Source organism: Nestor notabilis, unplaced genomic scaffold (assembly GCF_000696875.1).
Source record: "Nestor notabilis isolate BGI_N333 unplaced genomic scaffold, ASM69687v1 scaffold25514, whole genome shotgun sequence".
Taxonomy (NCBI): Eukaryota; Metazoa; Chordata; class Aves; order Psittaciformes; family Psittacidae; genus Nestor; species Nestor notabilis.
In genome coordinates, this window is record NW_009924660.1 from 1 (window position 1) to 16,914 (window position 16,914).

General features: G+C 42.9%; 2 protein-coding genes across 3 annotated transcripts; one reads left to right on the forward strand and one right to left on the reverse strand.

Annotated features, from left to right (window-relative positions):
• Positions 1-1,674: 1,674 nt before the first annotated feature.
• DOLK (dolichol kinase) lies at positions 1,675-3,502 on the forward strand. The gene has a single exon (XM_010012713.1). It carries the CDS (start codon positions 1,773-1,775, stop codon positions 3,342-3,344), a length of 1,572 nt encoding a protein of 523 aa, XP_010011015.1. The 5' UTR covers positions 1,675-1,772; the 3' UTR covers positions 3,345-3,502.
• Positions 3,503-5,433: 1,931 nt separating this feature from the next.
• Positions 5,434-11,734, reverse strand: PHYHD1 (phytanoyl-CoA dioxygenase domain containing 1). 2 transcript variants are annotated; one of them, XM_010012714.1, is made up of 11 exons: positions 11,702-11,734; positions 10,704-10,862; positions 10,077-10,152; positions 9,901-9,948; positions 8,237-8,292; positions 7,988-8,050; positions 7,870-7,891; positions 7,392-7,520; positions 5,939-6,055; positions 5,666-5,792; positions 5,434-5,479 (listed from the first exon to the last, which is right to left on the reverse strand). In XM_010012714.1, exons 1-11 carry the CDS (start codon positions 11,732-11,734, stop codon positions 5,434-5,436), a joined length of 876 nt encoding a protein of 291 aa, XP_010011016.1. The 2 variants fall into 2 exon arrangements, with proteins under 2 accessions (XP_010011016.1, XP_010011017.1); XM_010012715.1 differs by lacking the exon at positions 7,988-8,050.
• Positions 11,735-16,914: the final 5,180 nt, after the last annotated feature.

The following is a 16,914-nucleotide window of genomic DNA, read 5'->3' on the forward strand; positions in this document are numbered from 1 at the left end:
AGGAGGAGGAGGAGGAGGGCGGCGCGGGAGGATGGGAGAAAGGGAGCCCGCGGCGCTGCGGAGGACACAGGGAGGAGAGGAAGGACACAGGGAGGAGGGGGTTAACAGGCGTTTGGGAGCACAGCAGCGCCCGTTGCAGCCGGTGATGAGAATAACGAAACGAGCAGAAAACGTTTAGTCTGCCTTGAAACTGAGGGCAATAGGTCCCGTTCGATGTGTGAGAGTGTGGGAGTGCCGCGGAGCTTCGCGTTGCCTGAAGGAAGGTGTGAAGGAGGGAACCGCAACGGGTCAATAAAATAATTCAGCAGTGAAATACATCGTGCTGCAAACTCGGAGGTCAGCAGCTTTCAACCCTGCTGCATTAGAGTAGGAGACCTGCGTTTTATGTGGTGAAATTCATCCTTGTCTTATAGCCAAGCTGGCAGGCTGCCTGCTGGGGGAAGCTGTCATGTGTCATTATTGATGCAAGAGCTGGGTTGTAACCTTAAAGTTGCCAGACTGAGTGGGAGATCTTTTTCAGTCTGGCTGGCACGTAGCATTTACCCCGCTTCTTCTCAAATAACCTTTAAGCTTCTCCTTCCCCTGGGCTCAGAAGTGACAAGTGGGACCCAAAACCCATTATTGGTTGTCAGTAGGTATTGCCCATGCCAGTTCTGTTTCACTGATTATATGATTAATTCTCCTCTCATTCTGTTTAAAAATGAATTGTGATTGCAAAAAGATTACACTTGCCTGATCTAGCTGTATAGCAACAGTAAACCTAATGAAGTAATTTGGCAAGCAAGTATTTCAGGTTATACACATGAGGGTGCCAAAAAGCAATCTATTACTAATTAAGAGTTTTCAGTACAAAGTCATAAATATCAAAACACTCCAGACCGACAGTGTGGGGGAGTTTGACTGTACAAACTTGAATAGTTACCCAGTAATACTACTTCTAAACTCTCTCAGATCAGCTTTATAATCTGGTGACACCATTCAACACTGGGTGAAAACCCACACCAGAACTTTAAGTAAACTTCTAGCCTTCCATGACGGATCAAAGTTAGATAAAGTATGTCCTTTGACAATGATTTTTCTTCTAATGACTGTGATGTTTTCTTTCCTACTTCATTATAAATACTATGCAGCGTTATAAAACACCTGCTGCAGTAGTGGAATCGTTCAATTGTAACACCAGTAACAGAAGGAGAGATATGTAGGGCTTTTGCACAGCAGTGGAGGGAGAAATAGTTCATAAAAGGAGAAAGATTCTGTAAAAATACCATGAGAAGTGCATACAAAATTAGGTTCTAAAATAGCTTTAAACTTTTAAATTAGCTATATTTCAAATTTACACTCACCATCAAGCCTTCTGGGAATGGTTATGGCTTCACAGTTCAATTCAAAGACACTGCAAGAGAAATATTTAAACCAATCTGAATACCCCAGCATTCAGTGGTGCATTTCTGTCACTGCAGGCTGACTTCTCTGGTTTTCAGGAGCAAATACCAGTTTTGGCTGAGCCATTACCTCACTGGTTTTATTTTTCTTTGTTTACCTCTGTGTTGACATTAACAATTGACACAGAAGCTCAACTTAAGTAAGTAATTAAGAACAAGACAGCTGTGCAAAAGCTTTAGATTTTCTAGTAGTTGCTTTAATTGTTTGCTTTTTTGTTGTTGATAGGAAGTGCAGTAACACGAAAAGGAATTCTTCCTAATGGACAACTACTGAACAGATTGGGACTCCTGAGAAAGATTTGGACAGCTTGAGCCACGTTCACTGGAATCATGTTAAAGAAGCCAGTGCTGGTGGAATCCCTGATCGTGGTCGTCATCGTTCTCTTTGTGCACGCGGTGGTGTGGGACCGGTATTCCTGGTGCGCCGTCGCTCTCGCCATCCAGGCTTTTTATGCCCAGTTCAAATGGGACCGTCTGCTCCAGCTGGGTGGGGCTGTATTCCAGTTCCGTACAGCAGCAAACAGTGGCCTCCTGCCAGCTAGCATGGTCATCCCCTTGCTGGGGATAGTGATGAAGGAGAGGTGCAAGGCTGCTGGCATTGTGTACTTCGAACGCTTTGGCGTAGTCGTGGCTTCCACTGGCATGCTGGTTGCTCTCTTTCTGTCCGTAATAGCGGTTGGCATCACAAAACCTGTGCCAACCAACACTTGCATACTTACTGGTGTTGCTGGCAGTATAATTATCTATACCATGAAGCACTCTTTGACTGTTTCAGAAGTGATAGAGGTCCTAGAAGTGCTGCTCATTTTTGTCTACCTCAGTATGATCTTGCTGTACTTGTTGCCTCGATGTTTTACTCCTGGAGAAGCATTGCTAGTTCTTGGAGGTATAAGTTTTGTTCTCAATCAGCTCATTAAACGCTCACTGAATGTAGTCGAGGGCAGAGGTGATCCCATAGACTTTTTCCTTCTGGTAGCAGTTGTTGGAATTGTTCTTCTTGGGCTTTTTTTCAGTGTGCTCTTCATTTTCATGGATTCAGGTACATGGATCTCCTCCATGTTTTTCCACATGATGACAGCAGTGCTAGGCTTAGGGGTCATCATGCCTTGGCTGTACCGACTGATCCAGAGGAACCCTTTGTTCTGGCTACTCCAGTTTCTGTTGCAGACACAAACAAGAGTTTACCTTCTTGTATACTGGACCTTTTTGGCTGCTTCAGCATGTGGCATAGTTTTCTACCAGAATGCTAAGAGATCATCTGAATCTAAAAAACACCAGGCCTCGACTATAACCAGGAAGTATTTCCATTTCATTGTTGTAGCTACTTATGTTCCTGGACTCATTTATGACCGCCAGCTTCTCTACGTTGCTGCAGTTCTGTGTCTGGCAGTGTTTATCTTCTTAGAGTATATTCGGTATTTCAGGATCAAACCATTTGGCCAAACCCTTAGGCATCTGCTGTCTCTCTTCTTGGATGAAAGAGATAGCGGACCTCTCATCTTGACTCATATTTATCTCCTCCTTGGCATGTCCCTCCCAGTATGGTTGTTTCCCAGAGCTTGTACTCCTAAAGGTACCTTGTCTGGGGCAGGAGCACTGGTCCCCTACTCTGGGGTGCTGGCAGTAGGGGTAGGAGACACTATTGCCTCTGTTTTTGGCAGTACAATGGGGGAAATCAAATGGCCAGGAACAAAGAAGACTTTTGAAGGGACAATGACAGCTATTTTTGCTCAGATAATTGCTGTGGCTCTTATTCTGATCTTTGACAGTAACGTGAATCTGAACTCCAGCTATGCCTGGATTTTGGCATCTGTGAGCTTAGTTTCTCTTTTGGAAGCTTACACTACCCAAATCGATAATCTGCTGTTGCCTCTCTACCTCCAGATAATGTTTATGGCATAGAAGTGCTTCCAGGAACAGAGGTTTCTCCCTTTCTAAAGAAAAGTGGTAATAAAACATGCACTGTAATGAGAGCTCAAAGCTGATCTGAACACTGCTTTTGGTACAGCAGATGAAATTATTAAAAACAGAAATGAAAAAGGACCTATTTTAAATAAAGGCTTGATCTTGGTTTTTTGCCTTTAAAACAGCACAAGCTGCTTTATGTTCTCACTGGAACTCAAGTATGACTGACAAAAACAGCATCTGTGTTTAATAATCCAATTTAGGTTTCTTCTGAATGCTCAGAGGCAAAGGAAGTAGAGGAAGAAGAGGTAAGTCAATTAGAGAAACAAAAACTATAAGAAATAAGCAAACCTCTCAGGTGCTACCACCTCTGTACTGTATCAGAATCAAAACTTGTTTTGCTGTACTGAGCCCTGCTGTCTTGTGTTACTGAGTATGTGAACTCCTTGCTCCTGTCTAAGCATGATCTAAAGCGTGTGTTATAATGAGGGTGGCCACACAGAGTGAGCACAACTGTCCAAATGTGTCCAGTCACCATCAACAAGAACCACACTAATGCAGTGCAATGCACAAACACAACTTCAAACTCAGTAGCTGTAATAGCTGAGTTTATCCAGGGTGGGTGGGAAGGCTTGAGAATGTAAAAGATTGTTTATTGCAAAAAGTACTAACAAGGGGGTTGTCATTTTAGCCCTGAAGCTTTATGCAACAAGAAGAACGCTTTACCAAGATTTTAATCTCTCAACTAATTTGGAATAATATTCAATAGGGGGAGAAGAATTAAGCACACTCACAGATAAAACTAATCACACGTTACTCACAAAAGCAGAAAGTCTGTTAAAGTCAATAAACTTTTCTAATGCTATTGAAGTTTTCTACTTTTCACATTTTTTCAGCTAGATGTTTCATCAAGTCATTTACCAAAATGCTTCTATGAACAAATTGAGTAAAGCCATTTAATTAAAACTGAAACTACCATTTTGTGGCCAAAAACCCCACCTCATTTTTATGTATTAAACACTTCTGTATTGACAATCTTCTCACCAGTTCACCAAGCATCCAATAGAACAGAACACATGAGCACATGCCCTCCCTTCCCCTAAGTATTGTCCAAGCAGGAGATTTGCATTCCAGGATTCTTGTTTGTAGGATGAAGTTAGCTTCTGACACTTCTTTTATTCACTTTCAGGAACAACTCTGTGGGGGTCCAAGATACCTTACATAGTATTTTCCTGCAGTCCTAGCCCTGAGACTGTGTCTTAGGAGTGAGAATAAGGCTGGGATGGAATGAAACTAGTTCTCTGGACCATCAAAATGCATCCTGGAATCTGATACTGGGTTTGTCTCTGCAACAAGCCAGGACTCAAAGAGCTGAGAGGCAGCATTGCCCAATTTAACCCCTCCATGGGCTCTTGAGATTCCATAATGCTTTTCCTGAGGATGTCAAAAGATTCTTCAGAGTTGGTTTTGGTTAATAACAAATAATATCAACATGATTCTTTAAGAACTGTAATATTTTTAATCAACCTACCCAGAGATCAAACACTCAGCTACAGTTTACTAGAAATACTTAGAAGATTGATTATAAAAGTAGACTTCCTCTTTCATTTTGCCCACAATAGGATTATTTTTAATCACTGTTATTCAAACAATAGGACAAAGACCTAAGGGTAAAAGTTGTCCATCTTCACATGACACATTCACCTGCATTGCTGGGACTGACACAGCCAAGAATTGGACTAGACAAGCTCTTGACCTTAACAGAAGGGAATACAGAGTATCTGCAAGAAGAAATACTTCTTAACTGGTCCCAGTCAAAGTGCAGTGGTCTTTAATGGTCTGTTCTCAGTACTGAAGAGGTTTCTTTACCAAAAAGACTGGGTGACTATTCTCATACTAGTAGGGCTCATGCTGCAGTAGAAGCTTCCGTCTAATGCAGGTGTATTTGGCTATGTCATGGGTCCTCGTGCTGATTAGAGGATAAATTAATCTTAAGAGCTGACCTAGTGGAAGATGTATTTAAAGGGAACGAATGATGAGAAAGGAACATTCATCAGCTGTTGTCTCCAGAAGCCAATCACTAACTTCAAGTGTAGAGCGATGGAAAAGGCAGTTCGGGAGTCGGCTGGAGCCTGGGAAGTAAGGAAGAGGTAAAAACAAAGCTTCAGAGGCTGTTCCAGTTCTGTGGTGTGAAATCAATGCTGAGATTACTGCCAACAGAAACTGTGGGAAACGCAAGACCGCCAATAAGTTTATCCTGGCTATTGAACTGAGAAAGCTCTAGTTCCCTCCGCTGCTTGTTCAGCTGATGACCTTACCAGTTCTCTCTGCTCCAGCTGGTGTCTTTGGCTTCCATCACATGGAAGGTGAATGCGTGGCGAGAAGACTCTGAGCTGTTCAGTTCGCTCTTATGGACGACTTCACCGTGGATGAGAACGAGTCCTCCTGTTTGAAAGAAACATCTGTACTGCTCTTTTTCACATTGTGAGTGCTAACTTTAACATATAAGGGAAGTTGCAAGTGTTAAAATACATTTTTAGCTCCCTTATGTCTTGAGTTGTAAAGCAGACATATTTGGGGGTTGTTTGTACCTTTACTTATAGGCAGAGGTATGAACTGATTGTCATCGTAGACCGGGTCTGACCCTACAAACTCTACACATGTTGAGCTACCTGAAGCTGCACGGACCATTCTCCGGGTAATTCCTCCTGCAAATCCACACAATAAAGCAAACATACATAAAAATTAAATAGCTAGCTATATTCTGCACAGCAAGGAGCAATAGCTGTGATTTGGTAACGTTGGGAACATTATTATAGTATATTCAATCTTTCCTTAGTAATTTGAGTGGGTTTTTCATTAAGCAAAGATTCAGGATTTTCCAGCTGTGGAAGAAACTGATAAAACAACTGTCTTTTTGCCTTTCTGGCTCTTTCTGTGCATTGCAACACAGCCCTGTAAGAACATAAATAGTTATACACTTAAGCAAAGCCAACCTTTGGTCCATTTCTCCTTTCCGTAAGAGCATAAATTGCAATCAGAGCACAGCTGACTCCAAAATTTACGAGAGATGAGTACCTTAAGATTAAGAGCACTATGATTACACTCACTGAGTAGATGCTGAGGTGAGGAACAGTTTAAAGCTCATTAGTGTGCCCTAGAGGCAGCGACAAACAGAAAACTGTGCTCGTAATCCAATAGTGGTTTCACACACAGAGCAACAATCACCAGTCACAACCGCCAGCGCATGAGTCTGTGCTGTCTGGTTTTGTGTGTGTTCCGCTAGGACACTGACTGTTCTCCAATGGCTTGGATGGTGTCCAGTGATCCTTGCGTAGACTTGAAGGCTTTCCTTGTTCACTGAAATTCAGACCAATATTTGACAGTTCTGTGTGTGTAAGAGGATTTTTACTCCTTTTTTCCCAGATCAGACTTGATGAACCAAGGCTACAGTCAAAACTGTGGGCCTGTTTCACTACAAGAAGAAAGGACCCATTAGTTTAAGACTTTCTTTACATTAAAGTCTTAAATCTCAGTGGCCTGGCAGGGAAGACTCTGAGTCTTGCAGGGGAAGCTTCTGAAATAATACTGAAGTGAAAAGAAAGGATACAGGAGCAGTTTTAATCAGCCTCACCTTAATAGATTCTGGATTAAATAAATTATCAGGATGACTGTCCTTCCTTTCCCAGTGCCCTGGATTCTTTGTTTCTAGGCCAGATATCAATTTAAAACTAAACATAGCGTCAGTTATGTGTAACACCTTTTATTTAATTAAAAATACTTATATAAGACTCATCTGATGGACTAGTGGCCAAGAGCAAAGTGAAGCAGTTAATAACCTGCTGAAAAATGTGGCTGTAGATCTGACAACAGCATAGGAGGAGATCTTTGTAGTAAATATTGTTCTTTCAACAAACAAGGACATAATGTGCTTCTGAGGCACTGTGCAATGCAGAGAACGTAACAGAGTCTGTGCCACCCTCCACCCTTTAGCAAGAAGATGGCATGTGTTTCACAGCACGCACCAAACACCACAACTCTTACTGGTGTGAGAGCCAGGGATGAACCACAAGCAGCCGTTCTCCTGTGTGGCATCCTCCAGGGCAATCCAGAACCCCAGGATTCTGCCCAGGGGCTCTGTGTGCAGGAAGGTGGCATCCTGGTGTGGTGTCACTGCAACAAGAGACAGGCATCAGAGTCCTTTAATGCCTGAGGAATTCAGTGCCAGCAGGCTTGCAGCTCCTTGACTTCTTGACCTACCCTGCCCACCCACCCATCATACACATTAAATCTGACACAAAAATACCACCTTTCAGCCTGCTGCAGATGTAAAACTAGCTCTTTGTTCAAGTTGCATATGATGGATAAACACTTTTTGAAAACATGGATGCTTTTTAATCATTGTAAGAATGTTTGGAGCAGAAACTCACAGGCTTAAGCCTGATTCTGAGCAATACTGGTAATACTCCTTTCCTAAGGGAGCATTATCTGCAGTGTGATATAGAGACAATACGAATCTTACCTTCACCACCAATGCCAGGTTGCTGCAAGGAAAGAAAGGTGGTGTGTGAAGAGTTTCACAGCTTCCCACCTAACAGGGTCTTACTTCTTGAGTGATAAGACAACCTGAATTACTGTACCTTGAAGATATACATGCTTTGCACAACTACCGGTCTCTCAAGGCCTAGTTTTCTTCCCAGTTCCTGCAAGAAAACTTCCCAAGATTTATGATTGCCATTTCCTGCACACTATAAACCTTCTTCTTTGAAGATATTTACATTTCCTTTCACAGACAAAATTACTATCCTTGGGACTCTAGAATACTAAGATTAATTGCTCCATAATTTATTTCCCCCTCCAGACCATTCTAGGAAACAGTAACAGCTCACCTGCACCTTGGAGGAGTGGGTGACTTGCTTGAAGACAGGATCATAAGCATGTAAAGCTAAGGGGAAAGAAAAGGCTCAGACTGAGCATTTCATTAACTGAAGGGACTTGGCAGCTCACAGTTGATGAGCTGCAGGGCTGACAGCCAAGTGAGATGAAGTGCAGCCAGCAACTTTCATTCCTCCCAAGAGTTGTTATACATGGCTTATCACACCTAAGGTGATATGACACTTGTAGATATCTACAATCTTCTTTAAAGACCAAAAATATAATCACTCACTGGCCACAAATGGCAGCCATGTAAAAATAGGATATAACAGTGAATAAAAACCGGATGTTATGTGATTAAGCAATATATTACAGCAAATTCTAACACAACAACTACTACACATGACCCTGAGGCACACAGGTGAATTCACCCTTTAAAAAACTCAGTTCTTTAAACCTACCAAAGAAACTCATTACTATAAAAAAGAGCTGAGGCTTAGCTTTGGTGCCCTTTAGCCCTTGCAGCCTGCAGGTCAGAGCTGTTTGCATACAGATGCTTGCTACAGCCCAGCTCTGCCAAAACCATAAAGCAAAGACTTGAGATCGTGCCTTCATCTCATCCCGATTATATTTACTACAAGGACAGACGACAGAGTCCAGCAGAGGCTGCTCCTGAGCAAGGGATGAAGCCAGACTCAACCAAATGCAGTCATTACAGAAAGTAAGTCTACAGAAGGCTTTTCAACGGTTAAGTTGCTGAGTCAGCAAGCACCAGACAGTTGTTCTCGCCTCCCCTGGGGAAAAGCTGGAGTCTAAGTGAATGGCAGGGGTCTGGAAGGGGGAGAGTGTTTTTCTGAGAAAACCAAAGAACCAAGAACTCTCAGTACTGAGTTTCCATGTTTAGTCACACTTAATCTGACCAAAGTTCATGCATTTGGAGATGCAGTGAATTCTGCTCTAATTTTCCATGCATTATTTAAGAACAAAATGGGATCAGAATGCAAGTCCAGTAGTAGGGAGGGAGGAAACAGGTTAAACTGAAACCAGTAAAGGTAAAGAAAAGGTTCTGGTGACACCAAAGGAGGGAGGACAGCTTCAGCGTTGACAACCCACCGCTGCACAGGACACAGAAGACAGTTTGATCTGTACTGAATGTGACAGTCTTAGATAGTAAATCTTTTAGAGCAATGTCTTACATAAAAGAGACAAGGGCTGAAGTCCAGACTTTCACGTGTCAGTGACCCTGAGCTATGCACAGCTGAAAAACCTCCTAAAAGAGTTTTCCCGAAAAGGATCACACCAGGGTATTTTTAAGTCTTTTGACAGCAGAGAGCGAGGGGCAACACAGGGAGTTACAGACACAGTGATGGAGTGATGTGCGGAAAAGCAGACTGATGTGCAGAAATCACACTGGAGAATTTAATGCAGAAACACAGAGTTGCAAAGACAGAAGCTACATGGCCACAATGGCAGGAGGGGCTGAGGTTTGTGATGTTTGATGCAGTTGTTCCCCAGAGGCACAAAGAAGCAACAGAAGATGGAAGAGGTCGCTTCCCTGCTCAGAAAGGTTTTAACTCAGATGGCCAAGGTTATTTATAGTAAGTCTGAAGAAAGCCTCATGTCTGAAAACCACATCCCTCTTGTCTGTCCCTCTCAAAACCCCATCCTTTAAACATACCGTGGCCAATCTTGCTGACAGATTTCTCCTTTGGAATTAGAAAGTTACCTATGAAACAAAACAAGAATTTAACATTGTTTGCAAAGCAGGAATCGTCCCTAGAACTGGAAACTGGCCCCAACCCCTCACTCCACCTTCTCCTGTCCCCTCCCTGTGGCTAACAGGCCAGGGCTTACCTCTCTCATCCAAAACACCTTTCTCAAAGAAGAATCTAATCTTGTCTCCACTGGTTAGGAAATAATCCGAGCTACCCTGCCAGCAATAAGAGCCCAGTAAAGATGGTAGTCCCATAAAAACATAAACAAGCCTTCAATCAAAGCATTGATACTCACCTGCATCTTTATCCCATCAAGATGTAGCATAAACAAAGCACAGTCAATAGAATCACTCATAAAAAGGCTTACCACAATGCTAAATCTCTTGGCATTGATTTGGACTTTACAAGAACCTCTTACATTGAGGCTATCCTTGTTTTTCTTTAGCTGGCTTCCTGGAAAAGAACCTATTTTCTGCCTGCAAAAGAACCTATTTTCTGCCTGCAAAACAAGTACAAAGTGATCTGTGAGAGCTGCATGTGGCTACCAGGGGCAGTTATTGTGGGGGCTTGAAGCACAGCACAGCCACACACATCGTCCTTTGCCATCCGCAAGATCACCACCAAATAGAAATCTGGAGAGCAAATGCCTCTCACAGTGTCACATTCAGTTAGAAGAAAGAGTCCTGTTCCCCCGGAGTGAATCCTGAGGTGCTGTTTGCCTTTTCCCTTCTTTTTTTCCAGTGCTCCAATGGGGACTGCCCTGTACCTGTGCCTGGAGCTGCTCCTTTTCCTTGGTGGAGAACTCGGTGCGGCAGTGCGGTGGCACTTCCATCTCTGCTATGATTCTCTGAATCTGGTTCCTCATGCTGTCACACTCCTCTGTGGTGAAAAAATGCTCCAGGACAAGGAAGCCATCCTCGTGGAACTGGAAGAGACGGGGTGACTGCTCTCCTCCAAAGTACTCTGGAGAAGCAGCACAGAGCAAGAGGAAATGGTTCTGGCCCTTTGCTGTGCCTCAGCTCAGTGTGAAAAGTATCCCAACTTCAGCTCTGCAGCTGCACAACATGCTTTTAAGTTTTAGTTTCAGGAGGGATTTCTATTGTAAAAAAGATAGTTCATCACCAGGCTCAGATTCTATACAGTTAAGAACAAGTTATCTCAGCCCCTCAGTCCATAAAGCAGAGAAGGTACCATCACTAGAGCCTTTGTGGTTTAAGATAAGATGTGCAGCCAGCAACTATTAAATTACAATTAAATTACAATGCCTGCTAACACGAACAGAGCACTCACACCTGTATGCCAAATAAGAGAGAGATTCCTTTACAAGCTGGAAAGAGTTATTTTTTCTAAGGGAATAATCCCTGGGTAATTTCTCATGGTTGACTACACAGTGCCTTACAAAATGAAGTGAACTGTGTTGGCACTACTGCTTCTTTATATAGAATACCCTGGAGATTATCCTTTGACAGGCAGATTTCGAGTTCACGGCCGAGAGCTGAGCCGTAGAGACAGAAGGGCACAAGAGAAATTCCTCCAAGAGCTCTGTGGGACAAGCTGCCCTCTGGAAGAGTTTGTATCCATGACAGGGTCTTCACACACTTAAAATGAACATAATACAAGAAGCTGGGAAGAAATTATAGAGTGTTTGTAAAGCAGATCTTTGCTAGACCTGATTACAGGTTAACTAGTAGTGACCATATCTTACAAGTATTGCCACCTGCCTGCACTACACCCATGGTCATTCCCCAGGGGGCAATTCCTTACCTTTTGGATCTGATGTTGGGTTACAAATGCCATCAGGGGCAGAGGCTCCCACGATCCCACCAGCAACACCACACCACCACCAGGTCCGCAGGGCTGACTCCCCGCCTCTTCACGTGATCCTTGTCCCAGCATGTGATAAAAGCAAGCACTGGGCAGCCAGGCTGTTGCGCAGCCAACGGAGCTGCCTCTCGAGGAATCCTGTCCCCATCTCCAGCCATTTGTTCCTGGTGGGGATGTTTGAGGCTGCAGAGTTTTGCTTTGGGTCTTGGTGCTGACATAAAGTGCAGATAAATAGTTTGCTCAGATGTAATCACAAACTTGATTCACTTCTTAGCTCCAAAGGGGGATCATTGTTTAAAAACTAGAGCAGTTACAACGGTAAACACAGTGGTAAAATAACACAAAGGAGGTAAAATAAGATTCGAGTGGGATGAAAAGAGTTAAAAGGTTTTAAACAAATTTAAAGTGGCATTTCAGGCTTCTTATAGAGTCCTCTTCTGCTCAGTCAGCGAGTCCTGCCTGCGCTTCAGCACGCTCAACTGAGAGGGATTCCAGCAAGCCAAGAGATGACAAACGTCAGCCTAAAAGGTATTAAAGCTAAAGAGGGTTTGGCAGAGCTCACAGAGAATATCTCTGCTATCTTCATTCACAGCCACTCTGGCGATTTACACCTTCACTTGCTCAGTTCACTCTCCTGCAGCTCCAAATGCTCATGTAAATCAGTAAACCCAAAGCCACAGTTCACACAGAGTGTGATCACAGAGTTCACAGATACAGAAAATGCAGAAAGTAGGTTTAAAAAGCAGAAGAGTGAAGAACAGATGCCAGCCCAGCGGTGGCGCTCCCCACCAACACATCCTGCCCATGGCACACGAACCCCTGGGGAAGGCTTTTCTCTCCAGAGAAAAGTATCCTTGGCTTTTACAGGAAACTCCAACAACATGCCCTCAGCAGCACTCCACAATGAAATAACATCATGGGGGCAGATTTAGGCATCACTTACCTAGCCAAAAGAAAACCCAGCAAAATGGGAGTGCAAAATGCACATAGGAAGGTGTTTACTTCCAAATACATTTGCTAGCAACTGAAATCCATCTTAGAGATGCTGCTTTTAAAAATAAAGTCCTCTATTCTGTGAGGGTATCAACTCCAGATGAAAATCCCTCCCTATCCTGTTCAAGTATTTTTCCTTCACCACCTAATCCATAAAAGGGGAATTCAGTGTTTTCACTGGAAAACCTCTGGTTTTGAGCATGTACAGCTCATTTCCAGGATTTTCTCTGCACACGAGAGGATACGAATTGGGTAGTTTAAAAAGCTACATTTTGCCAGAGACTTTAATCACTGGAATTAAATCACTACAAACATGGAAAGGAAACAAACAGCCTCCAATCAGCAATACCCAAAAAAATAATCAAGGGGTTCCTCCTTCCTGTTAACAGACTCCCAGCAACTGATGGAACCAAAATGTTTTTTAAGAAAGACACATAACCAGTGGAAAACCACCTTGCTATGGCTACTGCTTGTAAGTCAGTCTTGTGGGGACCCACCTCACCCCTCACTGGGATGTAGCAACCCTGGAGACACATGCCTTCTACACACACTCCCGTGCCACTCCTCAGTCCCTCTGTGTTGCCTTTGTCATTCATAATGTCATGTACTCCTCATGCCCAGGCATCTTTTTTCCAGCAATTTAACACGTCATCTTCTCCACTCCCCACCTTACACAAACACAATGACTTCAGAAGCTGATTTAGCTCATCACATGTGTGACAATAAACCACAGCTTTCCTGTTCTATAGATTGTTTTGAGCAACACAAACAGCAGATCGCAATGCAAGTACCAGAAGATAACTGACTGCATACACCAGGACAGGCAACCCATCTCAGTTACAGGAGCATTCATCAGTGTTTGTCCCTAGGAGTCCTCCAGATCTTCACACCACTCCAGACATGTTCCTATTTTGAGGCTTAGAATTACATTTTCAGCAAAAGGAAAACCACTCCTGCCACATAATGCCCAAAAAAAGTCAAAGAGAAGGATGTCACCTTTGTAAATACCTTCTCTTCCAGTAAGTTTAAATAAGGAAAGTAGAAAAGACTCAGACAAAACTAGGAAATGGCCCCTTTTCCTTCCCCTCTGAGAGCTCTTTTGCAGACTGTTTAAACGTCTTCTCCTGCCAGCTCCACAAGAAAACTGCACTTCTAGCAAACTCCATTTGAGGCTGCCAAAAGCCCATCCCGTGTCTGTATGAAAGGTACTGGAGTCAGTGACATGTGGAACATGGACAACCCTGCAGCAGACAAAGCACAAGTGTTTCAAACGCCCTTTTGACTGGCACGATTACCTTCATTTACTCCTTAATAAGAGTTCCTATTGACACCACTTGGAGCCAAGCCAGCTTGCCAGTTCAGGCAGATCAGCACTCTCACTGAAACTGCTGCTGTTGGAGCTGCCAGGGTTATTAGGTGAGGAAAAGTTTCAGCTAAGCCTCTTGTCACTTCTCCTGAAGGCTTTGATACGATTGGCAACAAGGGACAGAACACTAAATGAGAAACAAGGAGCACAGGAACCATAATTTGTATTCAAATTGTATTAAACAGTATATTAGTATTTCAAATTGCACAGATACTGGAATACTTTTGTTTCGCTGAATTGGTAGCCCTCTCCTGCAAGTTATCAAAAGCCTCAGAAATGCAGTAATTTTCCATCAAGAGAATTCTCACTGTCATCAACAGGTAAAACCAAGACAGTTACTTAAAAAAGTCAGCAAGGTAAAAAGCTTATAGTGAATAGGACTTTACCAGAATAAACCCAAATATAGTTCCAGCTGCCCCTACTGCACCTTTACTCTATGCTTTTCAGTAAGCTACATAGAAAATTAGGAATTACCAGGGTTAAAAGTCTTCTTGCAAGAACAGATCAGTTCCTCACCCTTGTGCTCCTTCCCTATCACTGTATTAAAGTCCTGCAAAAAATGGTTTTCTTTGAGGGTACCTTTCATTCTTTCCTTTTGCTCAGCTATCCAAAGAGGTGGGAAATCCTTTGCTAAAAGGAGCTGCAGCCCAAGTGAGCCTTAGATGACAAGGGGCATTTTGTCCTTTCCTTCCTTGGTTCAGTTCTGATAAACATTTCATTACAACTCATCCATGTCAATAAGCAGCATCAGAAACTACCACCCTCCACCCATATCACACCCTGCTCACATTTTCTGTCCCTCAAGTGGGGCCAATATCACTGTGGTCAAGTAGTCTCAGACAAAGGAAGCAAGGGAAGGCAAAACACAAGAGAAATACCTTTCCATACAATAAATGAGCTGCACAGAAACTCAAAACTGCCTTTGAAAGTTAGAGGCTGATTCTCTGTACCACATCATGGACATGTTCAATCAGGAAAGACACTCTCTGCCAACATTTTCAGTTGAAGTAGTGCATGGGGGTAGGCAGACAGCTGGGAAACACGCTTCAATAATTTGTTACCACTAGTTGGCTCAAGACAATTTCTATGGCAACAAGCACTCTTCTCCCTCGACTTCAGTCCCTGTCCCTTTCCTAGGGAAGGAGAGCACGATATGCATTTTGAAAACCCAACTGACCTATAGGACTGTGCAGACAATGCTCACAACAGTCTTACATTAGGTAACATGAACCGGTTTAGCCATTTGTTAAGGTGATGGTGAAATACGTTAGGCAGTCCAGGCTTGTCACTGAGCAGGACCTCTCGCTGTACATCTACATTTTGCTTATTCATAAAGGAACACTTTAATCCACAAGGACTCATGCGATGAGTAAAAAAACCCTACACAATATCTGGAATTATTATTACTATCCTACACAATAGCTGGAATTATTAACATGTCTTCTGAAAGGCAAAATCCTGAAAGGCCAAATGCTTTTGAATACAGAAAACTTAAAAAGAAAGCAGACATAAAAGGAAAATGCAAATTAAAAAGTAAAACTTTTATTCTGTTAAAGTGTCCAGTCTTACAAGTCTTTCAGAGAACACAATAGCAGCCTTCAGTGCTTAAGGTGGAGGTGCTGTTGATCAGCTGCCCAAACAATCCCACACACAAAGTGAATGTCATGATTCTGAAATGTTACATCAAGTTGCCGGTCTCTGATGCCAAACCACAACCCTGCTCATGCATTACAAAATGGGAGTGAACAATGTTTAAGCCATGAGTAGCGTCTTAAATGGACACATTTGTCAGCTATAAAAGATGACTCAGGCTCATTAGCCCCCTTCTCATTAAGTCTCCTCTAGAAAAATCTCCCCATTGTTCAATAAAATTCCTTTAAAGGAGACTGAGAGGGAAGAAGGGAAGGGCAAGTCCAGAAATCCTAAGTTAAGCCTTTCTTTGTGTGAATTCACCTTTGCTACCAGGGGTCCAGCAATTCAAGTACAGCTACTTTTGAAATGGGATTTCAGAGCAGAGATACCTGGAGGATTTCATGCTGCTGGAGCAGTTCAGCATTAACCTACCACTGCAGCTGGAGGGACAGAGGGAGGAAGGTCTGAGTCAATACTCTTGTGCAGACCCAGCTCTGCTTCATGCTCTATAAGAATGCAGGTAGGACAGAAAACTGTTTTGGCACATACGTAGTGAAACTACAGGATCCACTGTGAGGCCAAACAGTGGGGGGGAAATTTCCTTCTAAAATGCAATGAGAAAAAAAGAAGTGAACTTTAAGCAGTGGTTGTACTAGTTACCCTTCACACAGCCTTACCTTAGGTAACATTTCAGAGTAGATGACTCTACTGTTTATGGAATGACAATGTTGTTTGTTAGGGAGATGTCAGGCCAAAAGTTAAGAAATCTCTCCATGGTTGAAAGAAAAAGAATCAGAGGGACGAGCTGGCTTCAGGCAGAGACTAGTCCAAACACACTTGAAGGACTAAATGCCTCTGTGGACAGGTTACATTGATGTCTCTCTAGAGAAGGCACAGCTATTAATGAGCAAGAAAAGTTACTCCTCCTCTGAAGGACAACTAATATTTTAACCATCCAAAGAACTCAAACCATGTGAGTCCCTTTCCAAAGCAGACAAAAAGGTAAGGAAAGGAAACAATGTCGCAGCTGTTGAATCAATAATGGTTGCAACTTCTTTCCATACACCTCATCCTCTGTAAAGGATGTGTTATTGTTCTCAGAATTCCTCGAATCATTTGTTAGAGTGGGGTAAAAAAAATCAGAGGACCTCAGTGTGGTTCA